The 14,630-nt window shown below is 33.7% G+C and overlaps 2 protein-coding genes across 7 annotated transcripts in view; both read left to right on the top strand.

The window, feature by feature from the left end:
• The window catches only part of tcf3a (transcription factor 3a), a 53,430-nt gene extending 44,517 nt beyond the window's left edge, over window positions 1-8,913 (top strand). Inside the window, exons 19-21 of one of the 6 annotated variants that reach the window (XM_079876917.1) lie at window positions 431-454; window positions 6,396-6,515; window positions 8,151-8,913. In XM_079876917.1, coding sequence (XP_079733043.1) covers window positions 431-454; window positions 6,396-6,508 — 137 coding nt within the window. In that variant the 3' untranslated portion in view covers window positions 6,509-6,515; window positions 8,151-8,913. Of the gene's footprint in view, window positions 1-430; window positions 455-3,078; window positions 3,309-6,395; window positions 6,516-8,150 lie in introns of those variants that run through there. The other 5 variants (XM_079876919.1, XM_079876916.1, XM_079876918.1 and 2 more) reach the window with 5 other exon arrangements.
• A 2,851-nt stretch (window positions 8,914-11,764) lies between these two features.
• uqcr11 (ubiquinol-cytochrome c reductase, complex III subunit XI) overlaps window positions 11,765-14,630 on the top strand; it is a 6,033-nt gene continuing 3,167 nt past the window's right edge. Inside the window, exon 1 of the mRNA XM_079876944.1 lies at window positions 11,765-11,920. Coding sequence (XP_079733070.1) covers window positions 11,871-11,920 — 50 coding nt within the window. The 5' untranslated portion in view covers window positions 11,765-11,870. The remainder of the gene's footprint in view (window positions 11,921-14,630) is intronic.

The following is a 14,630-nucleotide window of genomic DNA, read 5'->3' as shown; positions in this document are numbered from 1 at the left end:
GTTTTTTTATATTAGGTTTAATTTATTTTTATCTCAGTTTTTAGTTTTAGTTCAGTTTTAGGTATTTATGTCCGGATCGTTACTCTAGCGCTTCAACTTATTTCAGTTAGTTGCTAATGCAACATTTCATTTTCTTAGTTTGTTGTTCATCTATTCTTATTTTATTTTATTTCAATTAACAAAAATGTTTTAATAGTTTTAGTTAAACTACTGGTGCAAACATGTATATGACATGACAAGTCTAAACAAACAAGATTTTTTTTCAGTGAATACATCTCAAATGATCACATGACCTCAGAAGACATGAAATATAGTGCACTTCTTGTCTGGACTCTTATTATGACTCTTATAGTGCTGCTTTTGTCATTTTTGATGTTTTAGTTGAAAAGAGGCGTCAGTAACCTGATAAATCTCTCGTTTTGTTTTCCAGAAAAGAAACACGCGAGACATGAGGGTTGAGTAAATGATGGGGTTTTGATTATTCTTTTAATAATGCATAATGCATGCAACCAATCCTTTTTAAAATCTGTCTTCACACACCTTATAGTTTCCTTTCTTTTAACTGTTGCATGTCCGTCTCCCTTCGATCTGCTCTGAAAGGCTTCTTCCGCAGGCATTAACCTCGCAGATTAGAGGATTCGACGTTCATTTGTGTTTCCCTTCTAGTCGCTTTCGGATTGCAGCGATCTGATTAATGCTTGCATGTCATGTTTAACCCTGTTTGCCAGGTTGTTTTTCTTTTTACCCATCTCTCCATCTGTTCTTCAGCCCTTTTTTCTTTGCAGGTTTTTTTAAGTCTCATGCTGCATAAATGCATCTCACCCGCGGGATGCGTTTACGATGAGACAGTCGCATTCACCTCATCTTGTCTTCTGTCTGGCTCTCTCAGTGGCAGTGTGTGTTTCTGTTCGGTTCTGGGCAGACGGTGCATCTCTCTCATCTTGCTGTCCTCTCGTCTGTCACTTGCGCTCTTTCGCTCCGTGGCAGTTCCCACAGGCCTCCTGAAACCCACTGACACTCGCTACGTTTACATGCACACAAATATCCCGCCGGTAATCGTATCGACGGCTCAAAAAAGCCTTTGTGTAAACGCCTCAATCGATCCGAATGAAAGGGGCGGTTTATTCCTTTTCTAATCCGATCGAGAGGACATGTAAACACTTGATCGGATTGAAAGCCGAAACTGAAAGGGCTGCGCATGTGCAGTGAGGTAGAAATAGCGTAATGACGAATGACGCGCAGTTCTTTACGTTGAATAAATGAGTTTCCCGTCATTATAAAATTCGGATTCTCATCCACAGGCGACTGGTTTTGGGCATTTTTACTGCGTGATCAATATAACACAACTGTTCATATGCTCATTTACTCCAAATTATGACCAGAAATAGATAAATATTAAGTCTGCTGTTTAACACAAATACATAACCAATGTAGGAGAATAGTTATTATATGCAAACATTGGGAAATTATGTATATTCATGTGTGCATGTCAAAAAATCACTTGCGATTTAAAGCTTGTGACATATAAACGCGCACATCAACCTGATCACATGTTTAGCGTTCTTGTTGTTGTTGTTGTTGTTATTATTATTACTTTTATTTTACCAAGAAAGAAAGCACATTGAGATTAAAAATCTCTTTTGTAAGAGCGTCCTGTTCAAGATTATCAGCGACACAACTCATGTGGGTTTAACAAATAACATTCATCCATACATGAATGGAAAATACACAGGCAATATTTAATAATAAAATAAGTAGATCAATACATTAGTCAGGCAAAGCATCTACAAAAACAGATGTTTCTGTCTCCAAGTCTTTCAAAATCACTTTAAAAATGTCCAATGAAACCTGAGTTTACACTTATTTTGTAAGGTTATTCCAGGCTGAAGGAGCTGCTAATTTAAATGCATTTTTTTCCAGTTCAGTAAGAAAACCGACAATAAGAAAAAATGTAAACACTATATTCAGATTACATTCAGATTCATCAATCTTAATGACTTCTGAAACTGAAGTTGTGCATGTAAACGCAGCCGCTGTGATCCGCCCGTCGGCGTCTTGTTTTGCGTGTCGATTCCCGATGAACGCGAGATGCTCAGGATCAGTCCCGCTCTCCTCTCCTCTCCTCCGCTGGATCTCCTCGTCATCCCTCGTTTAACTGGCTCCTCCTGTTCGTCTCAGCGTTGCTCTGAGATTAAGCAGAATGCTGGTTTTGGAGTCCTAATGTTCAACAGGATTTGTTTTGCGTAATGACACTAGGGTTCTGCAGGGAATATTTAGGACATTTTAATGCTGTGGAAAAGTGTGTATATATATATTACTGTATAATATTAATAATAATTACTATTAATGTTATTAATTAATATTATTTTATAATATTTATTTTATAATATTAATATTATATATAAATATCATAATTGATATTTATAATATTTAAATTTTATATCTAATTTTTTATATGCAATATACAATTAATTATCCGAAATATAATTTATTGATTTTAAATAATAAACTATTAAAATATAAAAATTCTAATTATATTATAATACAATTACATATATAATTTTTAAATGCATATAGTATTATATTTAATTAAAAAAATATATATTTTGAATATTATTTATTCAAAATAAAACATACAAATTCTAATTATTCTAGAACATATATATATATATATATATATATATATATATATATATATGCATGCATGCATATGATATATAAGTATTATTGATAATTTAATAATTTTAATTAATTAAAAAATGTAAAATATAAAAACTCTATAAAATTATACATATATATTATAATTTAAAAATTTTTAGATGTATATAATACTTTATAAAATGTAAATATTGTTATAGATATCAAGTATAATTTAATAATATTAAATAATAAAAAAAGATGATATACTTCATCCAGAGAGTTTGGAAACCATGCAGAGCAAATCTACAGTAATGAACAGGTTCTTCAGTCGTTGCAACTTAATGAAGCCAACACAGTTCATGAATGTGTAGGATGGATTTAACGAGAGTCTAAATGAGTTAACGAGGTGTCTAACGAGCGCCTGGTTGCCCCCGGCAGCAGCGTGTCGGAGGAGTGTCTGACGGCGGAGGAGAAGGAGCAGCGCGAGCGCGAGCGACGCATGGCCAATAACGCTCGCGAGCGTGTGCGCGTGCGGGACATTAACGAGGCCTTCAGGGAGCTGGGCCGCATGTGTCAGACGCACCTGAAGAGCGACAAGGCTCAGACTAAACTCATCATCCTCCAGCAGGCCGTGCAGGTGATCCTGGGCCTGGAGAGGCAGGTGCGAGGTAGGACACCATACTGGACACAAACCGTCCGGCTACAGTTGTCAAAAGTACCGATTTCGGTACTGAAGTTTTAAAAATGTGACGCTTTGAGCGGAATCGTAAACTTGATCGTAAATCGTAAACTTTCGGCAACACTTGATCCATTAATACTAACACTTTCTCATCTATTCTATATCTATTCATGAAAAAATTCATTAAAAAAGTACTTGTACTGCATTAGATTTACATTTTAAATTTAATTAAAATGATTAAATTATTTATTTATACATTATATGCATATATAAAATAAGTTATTATATATATATATATATATATTATATATTTTTTAAATAATTAGAATTTGTATAATTTTTTATTTTTAATAAAAAATATTTAAAAAAATATTTTTTTATTAAATAAAATATATGCATTTAAAAATTATATAAAAAAATTTATATATATATATATATTATTATAATATAATTTGAATTTTTATATATTAATTTGTTTATTTAAAATCATTAAATTATATTTAGAATATTAAATTGTATATTATATATAAAAAATAAAAATTTGATGATATAAAATTAAAATATTATCCTATTGTTAGTTTAACTGCTTCTATTGGTGTTTAAGTCGCTTTGGATAAAAGCGTCTGCTAAATGAATAAATGTAAATGTAAACTCCTCTGATTGGCCACTGTTCATGCGCTCATCGGATATGTGACCCTGGATCACAAAACCAGTTAACAAGTCGCACGGGTATATTTGTGGCAATAGCCAACAATACATTATCAATCAAAATTCGGCTCAAAGTTATCAATTTTTCTTTTATGCCAGAAATCATTTGGATATTAAGTAAAGATCATGTTCTATGAAGATATTTAGTAAATCTTTCTATAGTAAATATGTAAAACATTTATTTTTGTGAGTGAATGCAGCACAATCGCGAACATAAATGGACAACTTTAAAGGCGATTTTCTCAATGTTTCGATTTTTTTGCACCCTCAGATTCCAGATCAACAAACCAGTGGAAAACCAATGTTAGGATTCCACCCTAACAAACATAGTAAAGTACCAAGTCGGTACTGAAATTAAAAAAATGTGATACTTTGAGCGCTGTCGAGTGGAATTGTAAACTCCTCTGATTGGCCGTTGTGCTCACAAGCTCATCGGATATGTCTGTGATTGCATGGTAATGTAATGATGCATGCAAAAAAGAAACATAAGCAAGTTTTAATAAGCCAATCAAATAGATCGCCCGCATCTGCCATCCGTCTTGCTGCTTTTAAAGGTGAAAAGGGAAGTTGGCAACCGGTGTCACCGATGTGATCATGCGGGAGGGCGGAGTAATCAGTCCAACGCTGAGGAAAACCCCATTAAAGAGACAGGTCGTCACAGCTATAATGATCAGCGCTTCAAAAACGTTGTAAATATACATCAATAACGCTTTATGAGTTTAAGTATTCATAAGTGTATAAATTCATGAGTTTATAAGTTTAAATGAGTCTCAGTGGATTAGAAATATTACATAGAATGGTAGTTTAATTGAATCTAATGAGCTTCTGGCAGTTTAAATTTGAATTTCGACAGTTGCAGTCTGAACAGTCCTTGCTCATTTGAACAGTCAATGGGATTTTTTCCGAGTTTTAGTGGTCATTTTTAGGAAAACCACAAGTCCGATCAGTTAGAAAAGAAATAGCAACTAACTTCAGAAGAGTCTGAAGGTCAAGTCTGAGTTTGGAGGTTGTAGAGTTAAAGCTCCAGGAGGAGTAGCAGTCAACAGCGTGACCGGACTGGTCCGGCTTGTGCTTTCAAACGCTCCCGTTTTTAAAATACTTTCAAACACTTCCATGTGTTGATCATTGTAGCCAATCATATCCGATGAGCTCGTAAACACAACGGCCAATCAGAGGAGTTTACGATTCCACTCAACAGCGCTGAAAGCGTCACATTTTTTACATTTCAGTACCGACTTGGTGCCGAAGTCGGTACTTTGACAACGCTACGTCCTGCCAAGAATCACGAGACACCACTGCTACTGAGAGCTCTCTCCTCGCTTACACTAACCACTCTGTTTATGTGTGTGTGTGTGTGTGTGCTGAGCTTTAACATCTCACTGTTGTACACCTTCTGCCTCGTGATGTACACAAGTAGGATGACGACATTTGCTTTCAAAGATAAGCACTGGACTGATTGAAACGACAAAAGATGTTGGGGTGAATCTCACAAAAACAAGTCATATTTCACCCAAAAACAAAATATTTGTTTGTTAAAATCAAGCCGCATTTTGACAGTTACAATTTGTTGCATGTGACATTGACAATTTTATTTAGATTATATGATAAATTCACCCAAAAAATATAAGAAATTTTATTTGTTGTGGAAAATTAAGCCTTCTTATGACCATTACAATTTGTTGCATTATGAAATTTGATGACAATAAGATGTATATATGGATAACTCTCATATACATATATTATGTCAATTTTATATTATTTTAAATATAAAAGATTTAATCATCTTAAATAAAATAATGAAATGTAAAAATTCTAATTGTATTATAATAAAATTATATATATATATTCTCCTGATAACTTCTTATCAGGAATTTGTTTAAAAAAATCTTCTTATCTTATATGTTTTATGTATTTTTTTGTACATTTTATATATATATATATATATATATATATATATATATAAAAATATAAATAAAATTAAATAATATATTATTCTTAAGTGTTATTGTCATTAGATTATCTTACTGTATATTGTGGTCATGAATAAATACTTTTAAAAAAAATCTAAATATTGTATAATAATAAATAAAAAAAATTAAAAAAAATATATAGCACAAACATATATAGTATAAAATAGTATAAAAAGTCACATTGCAGTAATAAAAATGAATTATGAACCAGACGTGTTTTTTTTCCTAGCATTATGTCGTACTTGTCTAAATCACATTGTGTTTCTTGCTCTTCCATCAGTTCAGAAGTGACTCTTAAAGCTCCTTCACTGCTGTTTGACTGCGAGCCGCTTCATTTCACTGTAATCTGACAGTAAACGCTCACTTTAATATCTGACATGAATCCCTGTGTCCTCCAGAGCGTAATCTGAACCCGAAGGCGGCGTGTCTGAAGAGGAGAGAGGAGGAGAAGGTCACAGGAGACCCTCAGATGTTGTCTGGTCTGGGTGGAGACGGACATGGACACATGTAACATTCAGGTGTGTGACTGACTGGTAGATAGTGGTTTCATTGATTATATTCATGCATTTGGCAGATGCATATCATTCGATACATATCACGATACTGAACTCACAATACGATATTATTGCGATACTCCAAGACATATGGTAAAAGGTTAACAAAAAATGTACTGTTGATTAAAATGCAGAATTTGGCATTATTATTAGATAGTAGTTTTATTTATTATATTCATGCATTTGGCAGATGCGTTTATCCAGAGCGACTTGCACGCCATTAAAGGTATAGATGTGATTATTCATGTGGGAATCTAACTTTTTTTTTTTCTGTTTTCATTTTTCTGGATTTCACTTAAATTACATTTTAGTCATCAAAAAACCTGTTGAATTAATTGAGCTTGTTCAATTCAACATCAATTTATTAAAAGCTAAATTTATATTTTTTTCTTTGTAATTTTTTTTTTTTAATTTATTTAAAAAATAATATTTTTTTAAATTTCATTTTTAGAAAATGTAACAATTCCTTTTATTTTGGGAAAACAATGTGCTGGTTTATGGTTTAAAACATGGCTAAAAATTGTGATTTTTCTTAATAACGGTATCCTTAATTATTTGTATCACTATTATTACTGCAGAACATGCAGACTCAATATTTCTAATAAGTCTTTTTGTGCTTTAATATTCACAGATAGTACTCCATATCTCTATTTGATTAAGCACTACTTTTGATTTATTCATTGAAATTTTGCCAAGTTCTGTGACATCATACAGTATATTACATTTTAATTACATTACATTTTAATTCAGTAACGCTCTGTTTAGTTCCTGTCTCTATGAAGCCCCTCCTTCTGAAAAGCACACTGTGCTCTGATTGGTCGGCTGGAGCAGTGTGTTGTGATTGGTCGAGCGCTTTGAGTGTGTTTGGGAAATGCCACGCCCCTTACCATAACCACCAGTTTAACACACTACTAACTAACTCAACCAGGCCCCGCCCCTTTATTCTGCGTATTAATTATTATAATGAGGAATATTGTGACGTGTTCGTTCCCGGAAGAAACTCAAGACTACAATGGAGCAAGCGGCAACATTTCCGTCTCTCTCTTGAATCAAACACTGAAGTGACTTAAACTGCAGTTCATCGACTGGCCACTAGAGGCCGGCTGCAGAAGAGAGACAATCCCATAGACCCGCATGTTAAAATGCCCAACTTTATCGCAGAAAAAAACATGTTTACAGTCTGGTACAAAAAGTGATTTTGGTCTATAAAGCTAATTTTGCCCTTCATGACGACTGTGAGGGGGGTGAATTGTTTTATAACTCATCCGTTTAAATTATATTAAGCCTTTAAGTTCTGCATAATTAGGGGCGTGACCACTTGAGTGACAGGTGGATTGCGCTGATGTCACTGCTAGCCGTTTGTCTATATGCAATGGAGGCGTTTCAGGGAGTTCAGAAACAGAGAAGCTGATATAGAGAATAACTCTTTTTCATGCTCAAACATGAAAAATAAACATGTAAAAAAGCATAATAGCTCCTCTTTTAAGTTTCCACAACAAACATTGCGGTTGAAATGTGTTTTTACTCTGAATGAATGAAAACCAGCTTACATCTTGAATGCATTTCTGACGCGGCTGTTGTTGTTTTCGCTCTCGACAGATCCTGACGTAAGGAATCTCTCCGTCGACGTGGCCTTATCTTCCTGTTCTTGTTCCAGAGTCCACACACATACACACATTCTTGATTTATATATTATAAACAGATGTGTTGGAAGACTCACATACACACAGTACACTTCCCGAGCCGCTCGCTCGGCTCACGAACACACACACTCATGGACCATTGGTGGAAATCACCCGTGAGAAACGGCCCGGGACCGTCCTGCTGTTGATGGAGTGATGTCAGAATTACAGTGTGCTGTTATATAGCACACACACACACACACACACACAAACACACACACACCGACCCATGAGCCTTTGCTATTCAACGAGAGGTCAAGCTCCGCTGTGGGAACAGATTCCTTCTTTTTGTAGTAAATGTATTCAAGTTTAACTTTCTTTTTTGTACCGTTTTGTGTTTAAGATGTTGGAAGGAAATGCATTTTTGATACACGTTGTTTTTGGGGATGCGCGAATCGCGCAAAAACCGTCACGTTTCACCCTTTAAAACCGAAATATTTTTTCTTCAAAGAAAATTGGGCCTGTTTTTAAGGATATTTAGATGTTGTTTTTTTGCATTGACATTTTCACTGACATTTACATCATTATTCTTAATTTAACTTTAGAAAACATTATTACAGTATTTATTTTTACTGTATTACAGTAGAATATGATTTAAGAGACATAATCTTTTTTTTTTTTTTAACTCAAGTAAATCTTAAAATAATTATCTTAAAAATGTAGGTCTTAATTTATTTATATATGTGTGTGTGTATTTAATTTTCCTCAGATGAAATATATATATGTATGTGTATATATATATATATATATATATAAAATTTATCTGAAGAAAAATATATACATCAACAATTTTATGTCTATATATACATAAAATATGTTGAATTTATATATATGTATAATATATATATATATATATACACGCATATATACAAACACAAATGTATATATAGCTAAAAAATAATCAACATTTTTTTGTATGTACATATATACACACACACACACTATATATATATATATATATATATATATACATATACATGCATAAAAAATGTTGATGATTTTTTAAACTATATATATATATATATATATATATACACACACACACACACACACACACACACACACACACACACACACACACACACACACCTGAAGAAAATGAATCAACATATCATTATTAATATTTTTCTGGGTGAAATGTCTGCCGATGTTTTTGTGCGATTCCTTCTAACGTCTGCCATCATTCACCAGAGCTTGTGTTTTTCTCTGTGTATTTCATAAGTATTGGAAAACGCTGGATAATAATATTCTCTTTTTAGTGCGTCTCATTTACATTAGCAACTCATTTTTATACGGTCTCAAACTGAACCACACGAGAAACCCTCCGAGTCTTCGAGCATTTCACGCGTGTCTCAGTCGATGATGAACTTCAGCTGGACTCTGGCGTGGAGCTTCACTCCTCAGATCCGGCCGCGATCATCGTCTGATCAACTTTAACGTGTTGATTCACGACAGAATTTGTCAATATTTCTACTGAAGAGTAGAGAGAAATAGATTGTGGGTTTTGCGAAGGGTCTTTACAGGACGACCCGAGTTTTTTTTACTTCTTTTATAAAGTTCTGTTAAATGTTTGTGTTAACTTGTTTTTGTTATTATCTATGTTGATTTTAAATGTTAGATAAATGGCAAAAACCTAGTTGCCAGGAACAAATTGTGTTTCATATTTCTGTTGCAATTTTCGTAAGCTTTTTTTTTTTTTTTTTTTTTTTTATAACGGGAGATCTTGGAAATAATTTTTTTTTTTTTTTTTTTTTTTTCTCGTGTAAGAAATTAGAGATGCCAATTTTTGCGTTTTCTCACACTTGTTTATAAGGTAAATAATCACTGTGCAAAATACTGCGTTTGTGTCAATACCTGCCCAAAACTTTGAGGAAACCAACATTTAGTGGTTTCATTCGTAGACGTTTTCGTTCCAAATTGAAGGGAAACACAGTACCGAGTTTATCTCTAGAGATCATTTTTGTTTTTCTTCATTAGTACTAACATCATCTTTTACCATTAAAGGATGATTATATGAATTATTCTTGTTTATGTATTGCAAAAATGTAACTCTGAAAGGAGAGAGAGTGGCCTTCCTCATTCTCCGGACGCGGGGAGTGATTATGTACTAGTGCCTGCATCGTTTTGTTCAGTTTTATCCTGGAGTCAGTCAGGTTTTATTGAAACGTCACGTCTTGTGGCTTCAACTTGAGAATATTTTATAAATTCACATGAAGAGGGACATGAGAATTCCAGATGTATGTTAAAGTGAATTCTTGCTCCTCTGAGCAAATAAAGTACTTTCTTTGTAAACATTGAGATGTTTGCATGAATTCTGTTCTGCGTGCACACACACACACACACACACACACACACACACACACACTCACACTCACACTCTCTCCTGTTTCTCAGGGGTTTTCACACTAGGTTTGGCAAGGTAGTGCTGGAGGTGTAGAGTAAAAAAAAATAAAAATGAGATCAAACAAACTAAATAAATATTTGATTAAAGTAAAAAAAAATTGTTTTTAAATAATTGATTAAAAAAAACATTTGATTGAAGTTATATATAAATATATAAAAAAATTATATAAATAAATACATCAAAATAAAATGTTATTTTATATTTAAATAATAAATTAATACATTAAAATAATTTGAAATATAAATAAATTACTACATTTGATTAAAATAAGTTATTTTAATGCACATAAAGTTACATGTTTAATTAAAATAATTGAAAGTAAACTTTGATTAACATGACAAATACATAACTGCATAACATTTTTGATTCAAATAAAATTGTATTTAAATAATGTTATGAAAAAACGATAAATAACTAAATACATTAAACATTTGAATAAAATAAAAATGTATTTATTAAATAAAATAAATGCATTTGATACAAATAACTACATTTGATTCAAGTAAAATATTAAAATGAATTTAAAACTAATCAATTTAATTAACACATTAGATTAAGATGGACTGTTTTAGTTTACTAATTTGATACAAATAAAATGTTATTTAAATAAAAATAAATCTTAAATTAACAAATTAATTCAAATAAATAAATGTGTTTAAATAACATTCGTAATTAAAAAATAATATAAATAAAATGTTATTTAAAGAATACATTTGATACAAATAACTAAAAATAAAAAATATTTAACTAAATAAATTGATTCAAATAAATATATGTTTGATTTAAATAAATAATGAATGCATTTGATTGAAATAATTTGATTGAAATAAATTAATAAAATGCATCAACAGTACAGTACTTAATATAAATAATATAATATATATACTTGAATAAATGAAGAGATTGCACATGTTTAGTCTCAGAGCGCCTCCTGCTGAACATCATTACTATCATGAACAAAATTGGCTATTTATTATTTTAAGAATTTAAACTCTTTAAGAATAACAGACACATGATCTTCTTTGGAACGCGTGACTTCCACCTTAACGACAAAAAAATATAAACATGGCGGAAGAAGACTTTAATAGCACAAAAGTGAACGCTTTTTAGAGACTTTTAATGTGTAACGGCGCACTGCATTTCCGCTCATGTCGCGGGCCGATGACGCGTCATCCGTAGATTCCTGTGCGCGTTTGCTGCCATTCTCGTCTTGCCCTCCACACACATCTGACAATGTTGGGCAAAATAATCGGACAGAAATACGCGTCTATCGCGAAAACATGGTAAGAACATGGTAAAACTTCACACGTCGGGAGAACCCCCATGTTTTACTATTATTATCTCTTGATTGATGTTTATTAACCGTTTTGTCCTTGTCTCGACCTGACAGTAGCATGCTAAGCTAACGAGCTCAGGTCAAGATAACACTGAGGAACTCGACTGTTTACTGTAGTTTATCAGTCATATTCTGCTTATTTATTCGTGTAGTGTGTGATTCCGAGGGTGTTTCTTTATTGGCATGGTTTTATCTAAACACTAATACTCAATAATCACGAGAAAAGGTCAGTAATGGTGATTAAACTGTTTATTTCTTAAACTATTCAATTAAATCTTTTAAAAAAAAGAGAAGCAACTTAGGATGTTTAGGGATATTTTACAGCCTGGCCGACCTTCAGCTTTTTTTCTTCGTTAAACGATGGTAATGTTTAACTCCTAGCTGTATTATTGCCTTGATTTTTTTAATACTATGAGAATAAACATGTGTGTAACCCTGTAAAGCCTGACATGAAAGTGTGTGTTTGATGTTTTGAGGCTTTTATGGCTCATGCAAGTCTGTCATATCGGCTACATCAAATAATAATGAGAACATCATAATTGTGTGTTTGGCTTTTAATGGAGACTTATAATGTAATCAGGCTCTCAAAAATTATATAAAAATTTGATTTAGATTTATCGGCCGATATATCGGTTATCGGCTTTCAAATATAAAGAATTATCGGTATCGGACGAGATGTTCATATCGGCGAATCCCTACTTTACTGGACTGAAAGGCTTAATAGTCTACTTCTACTTTATTACTTCAATGGTTAAACAAATCAAAAGCAAAATAATCTATAAATGTTTTTTTTTTATCCAGTTTTATTGCGTTTTTGTTCCTGAAATCCACCCTTCTGCTGGGATCAGGATCATTTAGACTTTTTTTATGGTAAAAAAGGTTATTCTTACGCTTTCACAGAACAAAAAGACACAAGGTGGATGTTTAACAATTATACCTAAAGACTTTTACTTGCTAAAGTCTGAACTGTCAATCAGACGACAGGACTGTATTGGAGCTATTTTTCACTTTGTTTATTTTAGGCTTAAAGGGATAGTTCAGGATTTTAGACATGAATCTCTATAGCTTCCCCATAAGCAGTGTGGTGCATTGACCATGACTTACCCCCGACAGCGTCCTGTGAGCCGAGCTCCGGTCCAGTTTTGGTCAAGATGAAATTAGTCCGGCAAGTTTGCTGGGGTCACGGCAATAAAGCTTTTTTCTTCTCAAATCAATATGTGTTCAAAAGAGTGATATATTTGCGTCACTAAAACGTTGTCTATGGAGAGGTCAGACCTCGTAATGGCTTGGCACTATTTTCTCCCCTGTCATATCACTGCGCGCTGCCGCTATCTACAGCCAGCTGGGAGCTGCGCAGGCGCACACCACTTTTTCAGTTGTTCGGCAGTGTTTACAGCAGTGTTTACGTGCTCAGAACAGCTACACGAACGAGCTAACATAGCTACTCACCAAGAGCGATCAGTTTGTACAAGCTTTGTAGAAAATGGTGCGGACTTGTGACTATCCGGACTGTACAAACAAAGATGTGGCGCTTTCTCCTCACACATTTCAAAGATTTCCTGTGGCAGATGTTGCTCTGAGGCGACTTTGGCTCATTGCTCTGGGCTTCAATGTGAACACCAAACTGGCGAAGATAAAGAAGCTTCGTAAAGATATCCTTTTGGCTGTGTGTCGAAGTCAATGTTGTCATCGTCGCTGCTGTAGTCAGACATGTTATCGTTCTCTTTACGAGCTGTAAACAAAGTGACACGTGCGCGGCTCCCAGCTGGCTGTAGGTAGCGGCAGCGCGCAGTGATATGACGGGGAAGAAAATAGTGCCAAGCCATTACGAGGTCTGACCTCTCCATAGACAGCGGTTTTGTGCTGCAAATATATCACTCTTTTGAACACATATTGATTTGAGAAGAAAAAAGCTTTATTGCCGTGACCCCAGCAAACTTGCCGGACTAATTTCATCTTGACCAAAACTGGACCGGAGCTCGGCTCACAGGACGCTGTCGGGGGTAAGTCATGGTCAATGCACCACACTGCTTATGGGGAAGCTATAGAGATTCATGTCTAAAATCCTGAACTATCCCTTTAAGTTAAGTTATAGCCTAATTTATTTCCTTTCTTTTCTTGCTAAAGTTAATTTGTTTTATTTTGTATTTATGCTTATTTTTTTTGTTTACTTATATTGTTGTTTATTGGTCACATGGTGCTATGTTAATTTACATAAGTAGGTCAAGGTGGGAGGGACCTCGGGGCGGCGAGGGCATATGGTTTTTTACCAGCGTAAGAGAGGCAGCAGAAAATGCCTGTGAGCTTGCTTATATGTGTAAATAAACCTCATTTTATGTTATGGACATTAGTTTACTTTGGTACCTCTAAACCTGCGTAAAGCCTAACCCATGACGTAGCCTCAGTGGCCATTTGAGAAGTTTGATATTATTAGTTTTGTTTAAGTTTATGGACAAATAGCCACTATAGACTGTATTAGATCGTGTTGATCGTTTTCCCTCTGGATTCACAGACGAGGATCGAGCCTTAGGGATGCAGCGATATGAAAATTTCGTCCGATACCGATAATTCTTTATATTTGAAAGCCGATAACCGATATATTAGCTGATAAATCTAAATCCTTTTTTTTTTTAGTCTTAACATTAAAATCCACGTCC

The sequence above is a fragment of the Squalius cephalus genome (genome assembly GCF_949319135.1).
Source record: "Squalius cephalus genome assembly, chromosome: 7".
Lineage (NCBI taxonomy): Eukaryota > Metazoa > Chordata > Actinopteri > Cypriniformes > Leuciscidae > Squalius > Squalius cephalus.
The sequence above is the reverse complement of the archived record's forward strand: the minus strand, read 5'-3'. Positions and strand labels throughout refer to the sequence as shown.